The sequence below is a fragment of the Heloderma suspectum genome, chromosome 9 (genome assembly GCF_057233095.1).
Source record: "Heloderma suspectum isolate Gila_16-S chromosome 9, 16-S_ref, whole genome shotgun sequence".
NCBI classification, from domain to species: domain Eukaryota; kingdom Metazoa; phylum Chordata; class Lepidosauria; order Squamata; family Helodermatidae; genus Heloderma; species Heloderma suspectum.
This window is the reverse complement of record NC_139466.1, coordinates 25,122,880-25,141,101: the sequence shown is the minus strand read 5'-3', so window position 1 is coordinate 25,141,101 and position 18,222 is coordinate 25,122,880. Positions and strand designations below refer to the sequence as shown.

Genomic DNA, 18,222 nt, shown 5'->3' with positions numbered 1-18,222 from the left:
TTCACCCCCTTCGGCGACTCCCGGAGGGGCTCGGCTTGTTCCGGCGGGAGTCGGAGTCCAGCTGTGACCCGGTGCGCAGCGGTCGGGCGAGCGTCGTCGTCGGTTCGTGTCGGTGCGCGCGCGCTTGGGCCGGGCATGGCGTCCCCGTCGCGGAGGCTGCAGACTAAGCCGGTCATCACCTGCCTCAGGAGCGTCCTCCTCATCTACAGCTTCGTCTTCTGGGTGAGCGGCTCGGGAGGGAGCCCCGCGACGGGGCTGCCCGGAGAACAATGGGGCAGGGAATGGGTTTAAGCGCCCCGCCCTCAGCCCCCGTTTCCGCCCCCGCCAGACCCTCCTAGACAGCAGCATGGGGCGAGCTTTCCCCATGAAGAACATAATGGGGGGTGGGGGATGAAAGAGCCTGGAGCCCTCCGCTCGTCTGAGATCGCAACTCCCATCATCCCCAGCCAGCCAGCACGAAGGGCGCAATGGAGGGGCCAGAGCCTCCCCCCAAACCTGGCGCCATCCATGCCCGGTGGACTGCAACTCCCACCATCCCCAGCCAGCACAGCTGTGCTGGGAGTTATCGCCCACAACATCTGGAGGGCGCCAGGTTGCCTACCCCTAAAAAGCGGAAAGAAAGGGAGCGTGCGGTTTCTTTATTTTTATTTATTGCATTTATATCCCGCCTTTTTTCCTCCTTAAGGAACCCAAGGTGGCATACATAGTCCTCCTTCTCCTCCATTTTATCCTCACAACAACAACCCTGTGAGGTGGGTTGGGCTGAGAGTCTGTGACTGGCCCAAAGTCACCCAGTGAGCTTCCATGGCCGAGTGGGGACTAGAACCCGGATCTCCCAACTCCCAGGCCAACACTCTCGCCACTACACCACACTGGCTCTCTTAGGGTTAGGCGGTCTGGTGCCCTGCAGATCTTTTGGACTATACTCCCCATAAACCCCAGCCAGCAGGGACGGTGGTCAGGGATTATGGGAGTTCTAATTCAAAACATCAGGAGGGTATGAGGTTGTGATGGAGTAGAGGGGCAGGCATCTGCCTTCCAGAGGTTTTGGACTGCAACTCCTGTAATCCCTATTGATCCTGCTGGCTGGGTTTTATGAGAATTGTAGTCCAAAACATCCGGAGGGCACCAGGTTGCCTGCCCCTAAGGCACTTCTCTCAAAGTTCAAAATCTCACAGGGCTCCTCCGAGCTTTAGACTATAATAGGACAGCCCATTCCCCCAGCTCTGTGAAACGTAAGATAATAGACGCTTGGGACGCGGGATAAGCAGTGTGTGGCACAGAATATGCGTTGGTGCGCCCCTTATGGCAAAGTTTCCCCTGTGGCGACTGGTTCTCTCTCTCTTCTGTTTTTCTCATTCTTATTTTTTAAATGCCTGTTTGCTTTGCTGGTCCTCTTTGGAGAATGGCAAATAACACATGGAATGCATTCAGTAATCCTGTCCTTTCCTTTCCTTGCTGCTCCTTCAGGCCTTGGAATCAGGTGAGTGTGGTTTTCCCAGGGAGCATGAGCCACTCTTCTCCCTGAGGTGTGCAGGTGCTGTGCGGTCTCTTCTCCTGTGAACAAATGAGAGAGAAGAGAGTGTGTGTGTGTGTGTGTGTGTGGGGAGGAGGGGGAGGGGGAGGAGCAGTCCTTATTTGCATGCTTTTAAAGAAGTGAGGCAACAGAAGCAAACTTCATGTTGGGGAAAACTAATTCCCTACGGATCTATCTTTTTGGGATTCTGATCTGTGTTTAGACAGCGCTATGGGAGGTGGAAGACCGGAGAGGTGCTTTGTAGACCCCTAGCTCTGTTTGTTCTGACACCACATTTCCATTGAGCTTGGTTGCATGCAGAAGAATCCCAGGTTCAAACACCGGCATCTCCACTTACAAGAGTTGGTTTGCAAGTGATGCGAAAGACATCGGGTTGAGACCCTGGGGACCCACTGCTAGTCAGAGTAGACCAGCGGTCCTCAACCTTTTTGGGCTGGTGGGCACTTTTGGAATTTGGAGAAAGCACCGGTGCTGTCACATCCACTCACAAACTGGCTGTCATAGTGGGTGTGGCCAATCACAAAACCCCCATTTCACAGAAGGCCAGCAAATTGGTGATGGTGAAATAGAAGTAACTTGTCCCAGGACCTGAGTACAAGGAGAGGTTGAGGCTGAGCCCCAACACTCAAAATCTCTCATTTGAATCCACAGCTTTCTGCTCCAACAGCACACCCATTTCACAGAAGGCAAACTCTTCCTCTCTCTGTGCCAGCAAGTCCCCCCCCCCACACACACACACCATCTTGATTGGCCTTGTGGGAGCTGTGTGGGGATGCTGCATTGGGAACCCGACGAGTAGAGAATATTACGATAGTTGATTAAATACTCTGACCCGGAGATGTGAAGGCTTGGTTAAAAAAAGAAGGAAAAACTGGGGGAAGAACTGGGAAAAAGTGAACCTTCCTCCCACATTTTTCCCCCCGAGGAGTTTGGAGAAAAAACTGTTCCTCCCCCCCCCCCATTTTTCTATTTCCCCCAGCCAATTTTTTCTGAAGGCTTTGCATCTCTAGCTGCCCCTGTAAAAGAGAGTTTCCTAAAGGTCTTTGTGGATCTCCTTCTATTAATGTGGCACAGTCTGTAATGAGGGTCCTTTCACATCTGCTGTGTAAGGGAGGTCCATGCCAGGCTTGTGCAGATGAAAAATGAGGTGGAGATTGCCAGGTCCAAAGCCAAACCATGAGCCAATGGCAGCGGCTGAGCCTTAACTCCAAGACACATGCTTGAGATAAGATTAATAGCCGTCTTGAATCCTGAAATCATCCTGTTGTACTCATGGACGTGGTTCGCATGCAACAAGCAGCCTACAGTTAACAAACCGTGAGGTGATCAGGGGTAAGAATTTTAATCCAAGAACAAACCATGGGTGAAAATGTTGGGGTTTTTGTCCCTCAACAACCCAGAGTTCTGGGTTTGGATGTCATGGAGATGGACCCAGGGACAACGCCCTGTCCCTGGGTTATTTAGCACAGCAGAAGCTGTCAGAAGGCCTCACTCTTCTTGTTCAGGTGGTTCACTTTGGCTGATGGGGTTCTTCTCTCTCATTTCTCCAGTTCTCTGGCACTATCCTCCTTGCAGTTGGCATCTGGGGTAAGATGAGCCTGGAGGTGTATTTCTCCCTGTTGAACGAGAAGGCCACCAACATTCCCTATGTCCTGATTGGCACAGGAACAGTTGTCATCCTCCTAGGCACCTTTGGTTGTTTTGCCACCTGTCGGGGAAGCACATGGATGCTAAAATTGGTAAGTATTCAGGGGGCACAGAAATCTCTGCCTTGGTATCCTGGGACTCCAGCAGTGATCTGTGTTGCTTTCTCTCCTCTGTCTTGCCTTTTGTGGGCTTTACCGATCAGCATCTTGCCTTTTGTGGGCTTTACCGATCAGCATCTTGCCTTTTGTGGGCATTACCGATCAGCATCTTGCCTTTTGTGGGCTTTACCGATCAGCAGTGCTTCCAACTTTATCTTATTTATAATTATTTACAACATTTATATACCGCTCCATATTTAAACAGATTTCAGAGCAGTGAACAATAAGAGATAAAATAGTTATTGTTGTTTATTCGGTCAGTCGCTTCCGACTTTTCATGACTTCATGGACCAGCCCACGCCAGAGCTTCCTGTCGGCCGTCACCACCCCCAGCTCCCCCAAGGTCGAGTCCGTCACCTCCAGAATATCATCCATCCACCTTGCCCTTGGTCGGCCCATCTTTCTTTTGCCTTCCACTTTCCCTAGCATCAGCATCTTCTCCAGGGTGTCCTGTCTTCTCATGATGTGGCCAAAGTGCTTCAGTTTTGCCTTTAAAATAAAATAAAAGAGATAAATAAGATAAAATAGTACAAGGATAAAAAGAATAGAACAAAAGGAGGGTAAGGAGAGACATGACAGAGGTGTACAAAATTATGCATGGTGTGGAGAATGTGGACAGGAACACATTTTTCTCCCTCTCCCTAAATCCTAGAACCTAGTGGGATCATCCTGTGAAACTGAATGGTGGGAGATTCAGGATAGATAAAACGAAGTCCTTTTTCACACAGCACGTAGTTAAACTATGGAATTTGCTACCACAGGATGTAGTGATGGCCACCAATTTGGATGGCTTTATAAGGGGGTTAGACAAATTCCTGGAGGAGAAGGCTATCAGTGGTTACTAGTCCTGATGATGATGTGCTACCTTCAGAACCAGAGGCAGTGAGCCTATGTATGCCAGTTGCTGGGGAGCATGGGTGGGAGGGTGCTGTTGTGCTCATGTTCTGCTTGTGGGTTTCTGGTCGACAGCTGGTTGGCCACTGTGTGAACAGAATGCTGGACTAGATGGACCCTTGGTCTGATCCAGCAGGGCTCTTCTGATGTTCTTATGTTCTTACCATATTAAAATTATTTAAAAACAAAACAGGATGCCAATAAAAACCGTAGCAGTTCAGTTAAGGAAGGCTTCCTGGAATAGAACTGTTTTCAGGAGGCACCGGAAGCAACACAGTGTTGGTGCCTGCCTGAGCTCCAGAGGCAGGCAGCTCCAAAGAAAGGGGGCCACCACACTGAAGGCTGTTCTTTGGGTGGACTCTGATCTTATGTCATCAAATCCCTCATTTCTGCGCCTCCTCTTTTCCCCCCAATGTTGCGATTTCTACCCTTCCCCCTCAAAAGTGTGTGCATCAGACACATGCACAAAAATGCATCCATAGCTCTCTGTGCAAATGAATCTGCTGGTGTGTGTACCTAATGCCCAGGTTTTGGCTGCTCTCGTATCAATAACAGTAAGAATGTAACAAGAACCTGGCTGGATCAGGCCAAAGCCTATCTAGTCTAGCATTCTGTTCCCGCAGTGGCCAACCAGATGATTCAGGTTGCACTCAGCTGTGCCCTAGGTGTGCAAAGATAACTGACCACCGGTTTCCTCATGTACCCATTTGTATTGCATGTTCATCTAGCTTAAAGGTTCGTGTAAAATGGCCTTTGGCAAGTAGACTTCTAGCGCAAAGCGGCTTCTTGAAGCTTTGGATGCTGTCATAAATCACCTACACAAGCTCAGGGCTTTTTCCAGCCTGGGAAGATTCCTGTAATTCATAGGTGGAGCCAAAGTCTACTGATATTCTTCTAGGGGTGTGGATTTGATGCTGGCACCTGATAAGGAGCCGTGTTAAAGTTCAACCGAACAGCTAAATGCCAGGCAGTTGATTGATTTGTTTCAGCCGAACTTTCATCACAAGAAAACCCCACCCCAGGCTTAAAAGGAAACAAAAGCACTCTAAACAGAAATGCCATAAACATTCCCCAAATAAACCAGCCGGAAGTAAAACATTACAGACATCTTCAAAAATGTGTATAGTGGACGGACTCCGCTACAGAGTATTGCAATAAGCTACACCAATGTTTTCCTGATTCTTTTCAGCCTCTGCAGCAAAAAATGCACTCCTGTGGGTGACAAAATGATCCTTATCGGTTAGGAGATAACAAATCCTGAATCTCCGTGAGTTGTCCAAAACTATGGTGGAGGCCTGAGAGGCAGGGATCTCTGGGCATTTTATGCAGTAGAACAGGGGTGGACAGAAGGTGGATCTCCAGATGTTTTGGACTTCAACTCCCAGAAGCCCCTGCCAGGGCAGCCTGTGGTCAGGAATGCTAGGAGTTCAGGAGTTCAAAATGTCTGGAGATCTGCTTTTTGCCTCTACTGCAGTAGAACATAGTGAAGTAAGCCAGTTGCTGGGGACACGAGCAGAAGGATGCTATAGCATTCATGCCCTGTTGAGGGCCTCCCATAGGTGTCCAGCTGGCTGCTGTGAGAGCAGAATGCCGGACTAGGTAGGTCTTTGGTCTGATCCAGCATGGCTCTTCTCATGTTCTCACATGAACAAGAATCCCCTTATTTTTAGTTTGGCTGCATATATATATATAAACATAGATTCCTCAATACTCCAGTGTGCATACCATCAAGAATTAATGCTAACGTTTGAAAACATAATTTGCAAAGGCTTTTCTTTCAGAAAGATACGTTAGATCTTAAGAAATACCTTAGCAGTGTTCTATTGCTTGTAAAACAGGCGTTCTGAATTATTCCCATGTCTAATAGGGGGTCTTTATACTAAAACTGGTCAGTTTTTGGTATTCTTAAAATCTGCTAAGCTTCCCATCTCCATTGGTTAGATCCCCTTCTTACAACATCTTACTTTCCTTTGTCCATCCACTTGAGACAGGCTGTTCCAAATAGCTTTTGTTGGAATATCAGTATACTGGTAGCTTCTGCAGTTTCAGTCAATATAAAAGTACATCTTACCCACCCTGGCTTTTACTGAGGGAAATCCCAAGTTCTGCCTTTATCCAAAGAGTTAAACTGAGGGACAGTTTCACACAATCAAACTCTGCTCATGGTATGGTTCTTGGAAGTTACTGGAGCTACAGAACGTTCTCCCACCACTTGCCCTCTGATGGTGGTTGAGTTTAGGATATACCATGTCTTGATTCTCTACGCGCTCTACATGAGGCGACCCCTGAGGAGTGTCTGGAAGCTTCGGTTGGTGCAAAATACGGCAGCTAGGCTGATAACCAGTGCATGGTGCTGGGACCATATTACACCAGTCTTGAAAGACCTCCACTGGTTGTCACTTTCTGGGCTCAATTCAAGGTGTTAGTGTTAACCTTTAAAGCCCTAAGTGGCTTAAGACCTGGCTAAGGGGCTGCCTGTTTTGGTATGAATCTGTCCAGTTAAAACCTGCAGGAGAGGTCCTCTGGAGAGTGACGTTGGCCGCAGAGGCCTGTTCGTTGGTCACGCGTGGAAGGGCTTTCTCCTGTGTTGGTCCCTGTATTGATCTGGGGTCCCGATTCTGTCAGTTCCCAGTCATCAATCAGATGTGCAAAAGATGTCAGTTTATTGACAGCAAACGGATGCAGAATAATATACAAAGAAAGTTCATGCCTCCCCTCAGTTGTCAAAGCAGGCACCCTTGTCACAAGCAGATATGTCCATCTGAGCCCCCAAGACAGACGGGGAAGCTGTTTCTCAGGACCACAAGTTTCTCTAGGCCTGTAGCGTGCATAGTCCTCCTTAGAGCGAGACCAAAGGGTGGGCCAGCAAGCTGCGTCTTACAAGCTTCTCTGCTAGATGACTCCTAGCCCATGAGCAATGCCTCTCCCCCTCCTCTCTCAAACCAGCAGGCTAACACGCACCCAAGAGAAGGGGGGCTTCTCTCTTACCCCAAGGGTTCTTGAAACCTTTAGCTTGGGAATCTAATTGCCTTTTGGATGGGGGAGCCTCCCAACTCTTCTGTGAGACTCAAGGCAATTCACTCCTATCTCTTCCTTCAGGATGACGTAACTTAGCTGGCATAAACGGCTTCAAGGCGAGCTGTGAATTGTCAGCCTGTGTTAAAGGTCTGCTTTCTTAACACAAAGTGCTGGTTAGGTTAACCTACACAGGTCTCTCTGCGTTTTGGAATTCTTTGGAGTCCACATTTTCTGCTCACTAACCAACGCACTACAGTCCCAAACTGGAATGTGCTTCCTCAGGAGCTACGATTCTCCCCTACTTTCTTGGCTTTTAGAAAGGGCGTGAAGACTTCTTAATATTTATTGTTGTTTATTCAGTCAGTCGCTTCTGACTCTTCATGACTTCATGGACCAGCCCACGCCAGAGCTTCCTGTTGGCCGTCGCCACCCCCAGCAAATTATTTAGCTGTTTTAATGTTTCACTGCTTTAATCTTGTTTTTTTATGTTACTGTTTTACTGTTTTAAATTGTTGTATGCTGCCTTGATTTTTTTTATTTAGCAAATAAGGTCTATACATTTAATAAAAGTAAAAATAGTAAATAATAATAATACTGTATGGCAATAGTGGCCCTGATTCCTCCTCTCTGTCCACAGTATGCCATGCTCTTAACCCTCATCTTCCTTATTGTGCTGGTGGCTGCCATTGTGGGCTTCGTCTTCAGGCACGAGGTGAGTTTTGTCTCTGTGTGTTTTTAATGGAGTTGGGAATTTTGTCTCCTGTGCTTTGATCATCCGGAGTTGCTTTTCTTCTTTCTGGGTACATGCAGTAGGGCCGTATCCTGCTTTCTCTGAAAATAGGGCCTTTACCATTTAGGTCAATGTAACATTCTAGACCAATGACCATGCTGGCTGGGGATACTGGGAGTTGTAGTCCAACATACCTAATGGGCATCAGGTTGGGGAAGACTGTTCCAGGCCTAAGGATTGACAGTTGACATGTCGAAACGTTAAGTATGAAAAACATTCAGGGATAGAACAAGATACCTATTTTGAAAGAACTAAAATTGCAGAATAACCTTAATAAAAGGCTGGCTAAACAAGGGTTAACTTTTGAGGTGCCTTCAAAAGGGATTCTTGGTTGGGTTTGAGCACTTAGCTGCTGTTCCCTAAATGGCAGGGCACAAATATTGGGACTAGGGTTGCTCTAGGATTTTATTCAGTCTGCATTTGGAAGTGAACAGGCCTGGTTTTGCACCCCCCCCCCCCGCCCCGCGAACTAAGGTACAGATGGGAACATGGTTATTCTTCCGATTCTGCACTTTCCCAAATGTTGATATGCAATATTTGGTTTAACAAATGGTCCAAAATGTGTATAAAGATGCACATTTTTCCACACACTGTGTATAAAATGCACATTATGCTGTAAAATGTATATAAAAATGCATATGAATTTTCATGCAGACTTATTTTTAAAAATGCCGATTAATACAGAAATGGCACAGAACGAACTTAGGAATGAATACATGTGAAACTGTCATGGACTGGAAATAGACTGATATCTCCAACCCTAATTAGGACATGTACCATCTTACAGGTCTTTTTCCTCCCTTGCACATGAGGGAATGCCTCTTCTAAGAGGTCAACTGCTGCTACACATTCGGGGGTAAAAAGTGTGCTTTTCCAACGTGAAACCTGATTGTTTTATTTCCCGGCTAATTGCATTGTTTAAACTCAACCCGTGGGCTCTGTTTCTTTTAAAGCAGGTGACAGAACCCTATCTGCGAGTGATGACCCTCTCCTCTTTCTCTTCAGATTAAGGACAGCTTTAAGAAGAACTATAAAGTTGCTGTGGAGAAGTACAGTGGGACCACAGATCAACGCAGCAAGGCGGTTGATGCCATCCAGACCAAGGTGAGGCCCCCGCCTGTCTCTTCTTTACATGTGGCATAGCTAGTCGGCCTGCATGTTTTCTTCAATGCCTTGTGGGCGCGCTTCAGTTTGTGCAGGTGCCAGCAATTGAAGACAGGGCCTGGCCTTCCAAGAGGGACACTAAACAAAAATCCTGATATTTGGACAGTGCATTGCTGGAGAGATTTCTGGGATGTCTTATTTTGTATCGGCCAGGGGTGTTGAACCTCGTTCAGCCCGAGGGCCAAATTCCATTTTGGAGAAGCTCTTGCGGGCCATGTTCTAGTGGTGGGTGGGGCCAGAATACCAGCATATTTTAGCTGAAAGCTCTTCTTGCCAGTAGCTAAGCCTTAGGAGGGGCATTTGAACAGAAGAAGAGCCATGCTGGATCAGACCAAGGGTCCATCTAGTCCAGTATTCTGTTCACACAGTGGCCAACCAGCCTCCCACAGGAAACCCACAAGCAGGACGTGAGTGCAACAGCACCCTTCCACCCATGTTCCCCAGCAACTGGTGGACATAGGCTTACTGCACATAGCTGCACATAGCTCACTGCACATAGGTAGCACATAGCTATCAGGACTAATAGCCATTGATAGCCTTCTCCTCCATGAATTTGTCCAACCCCTTCTTAAAGCCATCTGAATTGGTGGCCATCACTACATCCTGTGGTAGCAAATTCTGTAGTTTAACTGTGCCCTGTGTGAAGAACTACTTCCTTTTATCTGTCCTGAATCTGCCAATCAGCTTCATAGGATGACCCCGGGTTCTAGTATTGTGAGAGAGGGAGAAAAATGTCTCCCTTTCCAGACCATGCGTACTTTTGTACACCTCTATAATGTCTCCTCTTACCCTCCTTTTTTCCAACCTAAACAATCCTAGCTGTTGTAGCCTTCCTTCATAGGGGAGATGCTCCAGCCGCTTGATCATTTCAGTTGCCCTTTTCTGCACTTTTTCCAGCTGTAAAATGTCTTTTTTTAGGTGTGGTAACCAGAACTGTACACAGTATTCCAAGTGTGGTTGCACCATAGATTTTTATAAAGGCAGTGTGATATGGAAAGTTTTATTCTCAATTCCTTTTCTAATTATGCCTAACATGGAGTTTGGAACAGGGGGGAAACTGCACAAACCCCGGGAAACCACCAAATGATTGGTGGTTGGGAGAAAGGGGCCAGGGGAAGTGGGAATTTGGGCACCCAGGAGGGCTGGATTTGGCCTGTGGCCTGGGGTTCTCAGTACATCCAGTACAGGGTATCTCGTGCCCTGCTACACCCTACGAGAAGTGCCGCTTCTGTCTCAGCAGGTGTTCTGTTAAAGAGGAGAGTATTCAGCCTAGAACAGGATCGGGCAACTTGTGGCCCTCCAGGTGTTTTGGCGTGCAACTCCCATCAGCCCTAGCTAGCATTGCCAGTGCTGAGGGATGATGGGAGTTGTAGGCCAAAATGTCTGGAGAGCCACAAGTTGCCCAACCCTGGCCCTGAAGGCCAGATGACATGGGGCAGTGTGGACAGGGGAAAATCTGCCCCCTAAACGTGGCCAGAGAGGATTTGGTGCCCCCGCCCCACCCCCTGCCTTGTTCTATGCCAGAAGCAGTTTTGATTTTTAAAATGTATATGCCGCCCTTCATCATAATGGTCCAGGAGAGCTTGCAATGAGAACCATCAGAATAGGAGATGGCAACAAAACAGCATAAGGATTAAAACCATAGAATGAATTACAACTGAAAACTAGAAGAGGACAGCTTTTGCCCGGCACCCAAAGGATAACAAAGTCAGCATCATGTGAGCTTCTCTGGAGAGCGAGTTCCATAAATGGGGTGGCCTGGGTGAGAGTACCCTCTCCCCAGTCACCGTCCATGTCACCTCTGGTGGTGGGGTCATCTGAAGGAGTGTATTGACAGATTACCTTAATATCCCTACAGGTTGATATGGGAGCAGCTGTTCTGCTGGTACCTGAGGACCAGTCTGTACATTTAATTGGCTGAACTGAAGCACTGCACCCCCCGTCCCCTCTTCAGAATGTTGTTGTTCTTAAGCATGTTATGTCATCTTTGATATGACACAGAGAAGGGAAAGATCAACCTGGGTTGGCTCAAACTGCAATGTGGTTTTGATTGAGAACCACATTTTTCACAATTGGCTGTGCTTTTCCCTCCTGGGGGTTATACTGTCAAGATTCGAGAAACTCTATCCACATTAACGTTCCCTTTTAAATTTTTTTTACTAAGGGTGCAATCCTATGCATGTTTAGCGTTCCCCAGTTAGTCATCCTGGCTGGGGAATGCTGGGAGTTGTAGGACTTTTTTTTCCTGTCTGAACATGCATAGGATTGTGCCCTAAGTGCTTCATTCCATCTTGGTTACCTACTGGGTTTTTGTTGTACTGCTCTATTACCACATGTTCACACAGTACGCTGCTTTGCTACTATTAAAAATCTCACCCTCCCTTCGTTTGGTACAGTTTTGAGAGCCAGTGTGGTGTAGTGGCAAGAGTGTTGGACTGGGAGCTGGGAGATCCGGGTTCTAGTCCCCACTCGGCCATGGAAGCTCACTGGGTGACTTTGAGCCACTCACACACTCTCAGCCCAACCCACCTCACAGGGTTGTTGTTGTGAGGATAAAATGGAGAGGAGGAGGATAATGTAAGCCGCCTTGGGTGACTTGCAAAAGGAAAAAAGGTGGGATATAAATGCAGTAATAAATAAATAAATATTTTTTGTACCTTGAGCGCACTTGTGGGTAAACTGGATGCTGACCGTACAATAGAGGAAGATCATGTCTGTGCTGTATCTGCCAGGAGAGTGACCCAGGGGTGTGGGGCCAGTGAGTGAGAGAGAAGGACCCTGCAACGGTGGGGAGGGAGAGTGAGACTGATGAAAGATGCGCAATTCCAGTGGGATCAGAGTTCTTCAAATTTGTTGGCACTTCCTCAGCACAGTCTGCTTATTCCCTGGGTGAACATGTGGATATCATTGGAAGAAGCCATGTGCGTGCAGCTGTGCGGATTGGGGTGAAAGGATATATCACCCCAAGAAGCCATGTGCGTGCAGCTGGTGCAGAACGTGGCGGCTCGCCTGATTAAAATCAGCCGCCGACATGATCACATCACTCCAGTGCTGAAGGAGATGCTCTGGTTACCAGTTGTTTTCCGGGCCAAATTCAAGGTGTTGGTTTTGACTTTTAAAACCCTATATGGTTCCAGCCCAGCCTATCTCAAGGAGTGCCTCCAGCAACACCAGACAGGCCGCTCAACAAGGTCAGCCTTGGATGGCCTTCTCTCTGTCCCATCAGCCAGGACAACTAGTCTGGTGAGGACGAGGGAGAGGGCCTTCTCTGTGGTGGCCCCTGCTCTGTGGAACTCCCTCCCTAGGGAACTCCGCCACGCCCCCTCTTTAATGAGCTTCCGCCATGCACTGAAAACTTGGTTATTCAGGCAGGCATTTGGGGTGGGTTAGGGTATTTTTAGACCATGTTTTAATGTGTAATTTTACTGTTCGAAATTGTACTGTTGTAGATTGCCCAGAGTGGCCGGGTGACTGGCCAGATGGGTGATCAAGAAATTTAATAAATAAATAAATATTAAAAGTTTCTTGGGTTTTTTAGTGGGGATGCAGGGGCGGGGTATGCTAGCCGAGCTGTGTCCCTCTTCTAACCCCCTGTTTTGTTCTGCATAGTTGCATTGCTGTGGTGTCACCAACTTCACCGACTGGCAGACGAGCAGCTTCTTCAAGCTGCATGGAATTCCCCAAAGCTGCTGCAAGTCCCAGGACGACTGTGAGCCCGCAGATCTGAAGGATCTGCCAAAAGCCAAGGGGAAGGTGTATGAGCAAGTAAGCCAACTCAAAGCTGCACGTTTTTGTGGGGCTTCTAGGGAGAGGCTGAACAAGTGAAGGGCTGCTCTTGTAAGCATGAGATTTGGAAGGCCAAACTCCTCGAGAGATAGCGTGGAGGGTGGGATGGAGGACAAAGAACGGGGAACCGGCTGCCTGCAGCCATAATTTCTCTATGTGGGGAAGAAACGAGATACTTGCCTATTCTTGTATCTAATGTTGTACTTGCCTCATGCCTTAAGTGGAAACTGGGGACTAATATCTGTGAGCTATGGAATGCCAGTGGGATAACAAGCATACCAGCATGGAGCAGTGGCTGTGATGGTTTTAAGGCAGGGGTGGGAAACATGTGGGTTGCATGCAGCCCCCACTGGGTCCTCTGCTGCTGCAGTCACGCAGCCAGATTTCCAGCAGAATTGCTGGGAATTCTGCTGCATGGCTCCTTGCAGCAGTGAGGAGGGGTGTAGCCTGGGGTGGGTTCTGGGGGAGCCTGTGCGGTCCTCCAACCAACTGATGATGTCCACCCATGCTTTAAGCCTGCTGGGGGTTTTATTTTGGATCCCTGCTCCCATGAAGCTCCACTGTTTGGTGTAGCTGAAAAGGAGGCAGCCTTTCTGTGGTGTGCTGGAATCAGTAGTTTTCACAGTACCCTTTAATAAAGGAGCTGTCTTGAAGTCCGAGCCTTAGTATTGACGCTGCCTGCCTTGGAATTCAGTTGCAAGTTCTGGGTCAAGTCAAAGAGTATCTGCCGTGAAATCCTTGGCTAACTAAAGATTCCTGGATCGCTTGTGCAAGTTTGAGGGCTGTGGGTGCTTTTTATTTTTCGTGGGCAGGAGTTGCCCAGAAGCTATCATGAGCACGTTGTTTTTTCTCCCCACCGTCTCCCGTAGGGTTGTTACAATCTGGTGATACATACGATGGACTCCGAAATGAGCATTGTAGCTGGGATCTCTTTCGGCATGGCTTGCTTCCAGGTAAAGCCTTCCTTGAGAGCACTTCAGACTAGTCTTCTGTGCTAACGGGTTTCATCCTTATAACAGTATAAAGCAGGGGTGTTGAACCTCAGGCTTATGGGCCAAATCTGGCCTGCCTGCGGTCCCAGTCTGGCTCTCTGTGGTTACCCAGATGGCCCCACCACCTTTCTTCTGCCCGCTGATCATTTGGTGGTTTCCTGGCTTTTGCACAATTCCCTCCCCCTCGTCCAATTCTGCAAGGTTGAAATGCCTTTCCTAAGCCTTAGCTTTAAGTTAAAGTATGCTAGTATTTTTGGCATCTTGGCTCCACCCCTTTAGCCTTTGATTCCACCCACTGCTGGAATGTGGCCCCCAACAGTTTCTCTGGAATAAAATTTGGCCCCTAGGCTGCAAGAGGTTCAACACCCCTGGTTTAAAGGGTGCAGCACGCTTCAGATAGGTGGAGGCAGCCGGCAAGGAACACGTTGTATGTGGCCAGGTTGCCGCCCACCGTATGAATGTGTGGATGGCATGTGCCAGTCTGCTGTTTCCAGCATGTTGGCAGCAGCAAAGCAGCAACATAAAGTGGAGCGATTGGCTGCCAAATGCTTCTGAGAGTTGGGAGTTTTAGAGCTCTCACACCTGTTTAGAGCAGCAACGAGCAAAGGTTTAAGTGACTGGAAATAAACACGGCTCTCCCTCGAGTGTGCGAGGCAGTGGCCACATCTGCTCTCACGGTGCATGTTTCATTCATTTTATCCTGTTCACATGCTCCGCTCTTGTTTTGGAAAGCTGCGGGCAGTCTAGATGGGGCTCCCAGTGGTCTCTCATTCAAGCAGTGAACTGGTCCACACCTCCTTAGCTTCAGGAGCTCTGCAGCACTGGTACCCCTCTCGTCCGTGTCTGAATGCGATTCCCTTTGCTAGGTACTAGCTAAGCTGACACAACAGTGGAGAATATTAGGAAATGCGATAACAGAATCCATGGGAAAACTGTACAGGTATTAACCTATGATGGCCTTCCACAACCTGGTGCCCTCCAGATGTGTTGGGCTACAACTCCCAGCATCCCCAGCAAGCGATGCCAGGAGATGCAATCCTGCACATCTGGAGGGTACCAGGCCGGGGAAGGCTGAGCTATGGTCATGCTATCGTGTCAGCCCAGTCCTGTATTTCTTGTCTTTGCTATATACTGGTTGAAAATAGTTTGTGGAGAATTTTGGACCCTTTGGTGCAAACTGAGTGCAAAATGATAGCTACACAGCTGCCAACACCCAAATATTTTCAGATGTGGGAAGATTTGCTTTTTTCCCCCCTATAGGTTCCCCCCCCCATAGGTTTTTTTGTGTTTTTACTTCTGCAAACTTTGACGCTCCCCTGAGCACTTTGATACATTGCTCATGTTTCTCAGCCCCCCCCCCCCCCTGTTTTGGCCACAGTCCTGTTGGCACTCATCAGCTGAGTTGGCTGTTTGTATATACGGCCATCCAAGGCTTTGTGAAATACATCCGTGCATCTCTCTCCATCCTGGACCCAATTAGATGCTTCCTGTTTTAGCTTCCTTTGACATTGTTCGCCTTGGCTCTGTCAGAAAGTAAGAGACCATCTAGAGGGCAAGATGGAGAACATCTTTAAACCTCGTTTTCTGTGCAAAGTGAGTATCATTGGACTGTCAGCAAAATCTGATATGAGTCTTAAATACGCCAGGAGCTCTCAAACAAAGTTGGTTCTCACATGTCTTCTGAAGGGAAGAGTGCTGTTCTGCAGAAAAGCAAAAGTGCGTATAATTAAATTCAAGTAACAGCAGCAGGAGGGATTCGGCACATTGTGCAAAATGAGGTGGTAAAATTCTGGACTGTAGTAATTCAGGCTTTAGGTGAGGACATCCTATTTTAATTGAATCCCCCTGCCCCATCTCGTTCCTTGATGTGCTGGCTTACTATATGGAGGCCAGGTTTTACATGGTGGAGCATTAAAAAACATGACACATCTGCTTGCGCGCACGCGCTCTCTCTCTCTCACTCACACACACACACACACACACACTTGGATGTGCTGATGGGACTGCAGTCCAATGGAAGGGCATTTTTATGGCCCCTGAGTTCACCTGCAGCTCCTCTTGCCTTGTCTACCTGAAGGGGAAGAGCCTGGACTGTGTCAAGAGAGACTGCCATATGCATACCCATATATCCTTGTTAGCTGACCCTGTACCTTTGTGATGTGCATTAGATGTTTTGTGCCGCTCTGAGAAGCAATCTTGGCAGAAAAGTGAGGTATCCGTGAATAGAGTCCAGGATTTTACCTGCTTATTCGGCATAGCCTGTGGTATGGCTCTCAGCTCTGGCTTCTATATTCTTTGCAGCCGTGGAGGTTCAATTACATAAGCAGCTATGCTGTTGCTGTAATCTTTGTGAAATTTTGAGGCGGTGGATGACTCATGGGGGATGCTCGGACGAATGGGAATACTGAGAATCCCTATTCACGGAGGCCAAGATAAGAGGATCTTTGTCTTATCTATGTTGAAGATGGAATAAAAGAGGCCGCTGGAACTTCTTTTATTTTCAAAACCTCATCCCAGATTTGGCTTGTACAAACAGCTGGCAGTTCCATTTGACTTGGTCTTTTGCCCAGGCACAGCAGTTGGGCAGGGGCGGGCAGGTGGGTGGGCGGGCAGGACTGCTCAGCTATGAAGTATCAAGCATTTAGTTTGTCACTGTCCAGTTAACCCTTCTTCTTCCCTCTGTTTTCAGTTGGTTGGGATCTTCCTTGCCTGTTGCCTTGCCAGGTCGATCACAAATAATCAGTATGAGATGGTGTAACTTGAAAACCTGCAGGTTTTGCAGCTCACTAGAAGGTACAAGTTTCTTTGCTGTAATGTCTGACTCATGTGTGCATTGTAGCATTGCACATGGAATTGAATGCCTGCCTTTTGAGGAGAAGCTGCCCTTAAGGTGTTGAGGTATATGCAGCGCCGTGTGTGTGGCATGATTTCAGGCAAAAGTAGAATTTTTGGCACTGAGCACGGAACGGAGCATTTCAGGAACCTTAGGGAGCAATCCTATCTGGATCGACGGTCACTTCCGACCCCGGAGGTGACTGCCTATCCAGTGCAGGGCAGGAGGAGTGGTGAAAACGGATATCCTCCTCGCTCCTCCTGCCCGGCTTTTATGGCTAGACAGCTGATTTTGGCTGTCTAACCACAGGACCTTGAAGCACGGGAAGGGCTGGACGGACAACACATAGGGACATAGTACTTCCAGCCTCCCCGCCCCCGGGAACGCCCTGTTTTCCCTGCTCCACGCTGCTCTTCTGAGCGCAGGACCAATTCGCTCTGCCTACGAGGCAGTGCAGGAGGGGGTGGAGGTCAGTTCTCCGGGAACCGACCTCAGAGCGTGGGCTCTGAGGTCGGTTCTCCGGGAACCGACCAATCCTATGGCTGTCTAGCAGCTGACTAGCGGCCATAGGATTGCACCCTAAGTCTTCATGTAACTCCTTTGCTGAGGGAACTGCACTGGCTGCCTATCCGCTACCATGTGGAAGGTTTAAGGTTTTAGTACTAGTGTACAAAGCCCTAAATAACTTGGGACCAGGACACCTGAGAGAGCGTCTTCTCCCTTACCAACCTTCCCGGTCACTGAGGTCATCGGAGGGCATACTCCTGGTGGTTCCACATGGACCTTTTGGGATTGGAGTCCACCAGGAGAAAAGCCTTCAGTGCAGCAGCCCCCCTTCTTTGGAACTCCCTGCCCCTGGAGGTCAGGCAGGCTCCAACACTGTGTTGTTTCCAGAGCCTCCTGAAAACAGCACTGTTCCAGGAGGCATTCCTTTTTGATATAATTTTTTATTTTTAAAAAACGAAAACAAAACACAACAACAACATAAACACACAATACACATACACTAAAATGTCTCTTAAGATTGTAAGATATCTACCTTTGGCTCCCCTTACACAATGAATGCTCATTATTTTTCTCTAGTTCTTATCTTAGTTGTATATCATCCATTGAGTTCACAGACTTTATCTCATTTCTCTCCTAATTTTAACAACAACAACAACAACAACAACAAAAAAGAGAATTAACCATCTCAAAGTTCAAAATCCACATGCGTAGATATCGTTTTTCTCTATTTCTTGTACAAATTCTATAAAAGGTTTCCAATCTAATATAAATTTAGTTGCTGACCCTTCTTTAATTATAATAGTAAGTTTTGCCATCTCTGCCAACTCCATCATGTTCATGATCCACTCACTCACAGTTGGTATTGTTTCATTCTTCCACTTCGGTGCATACAATAA

The 18,222-nt window shown here is 47.9% G+C and overlaps 1 protein-coding gene across 3 annotated transcripts in view; it reads left to right on the top strand.

Moving 5' to 3' along the window:
- The first annotated feature begins 46 nt into the window (after nucleotides 1-46).
- TSPAN6 (tetraspanin 6) overlaps nucleotides 47-18,222 on the top strand; it is a 103,055-nt gene continuing 84,879 nt past the window's right edge. For all 3 annotated transcript variants that reach the window (XR_014784819.1, XM_084813823.1, XM_084813822.1), the window contains exons 1-7: nucleotides 47-222; nucleotides 3,088-3,276; nucleotides 7,892-7,966; nucleotides 9,050-9,148; nucleotides 12,818-12,973; nucleotides 13,864-13,947; nucleotides 16,676-16,779. Coding sequence is in view for 2 of the 3 variants with exons in the window: in XM_084813823.1 (XP_084669949.1) it covers nucleotides 136-222; nucleotides 3,088-3,276; nucleotides 7,892-7,966; nucleotides 9,050-9,148; nucleotides 12,818-12,973; nucleotides 13,864-13,947; nucleotides 16,676-16,744 (759 nt within the window). In the remaining variant the exon portion in view is untranslated. The remainder of the gene's footprint in view (nucleotides 223-3,087; nucleotides 3,277-7,891; nucleotides 7,967-9,049; nucleotides 9,149-12,817; nucleotides 12,974-13,863; nucleotides 13,948-16,675; nucleotides 16,780-18,222) is intronic.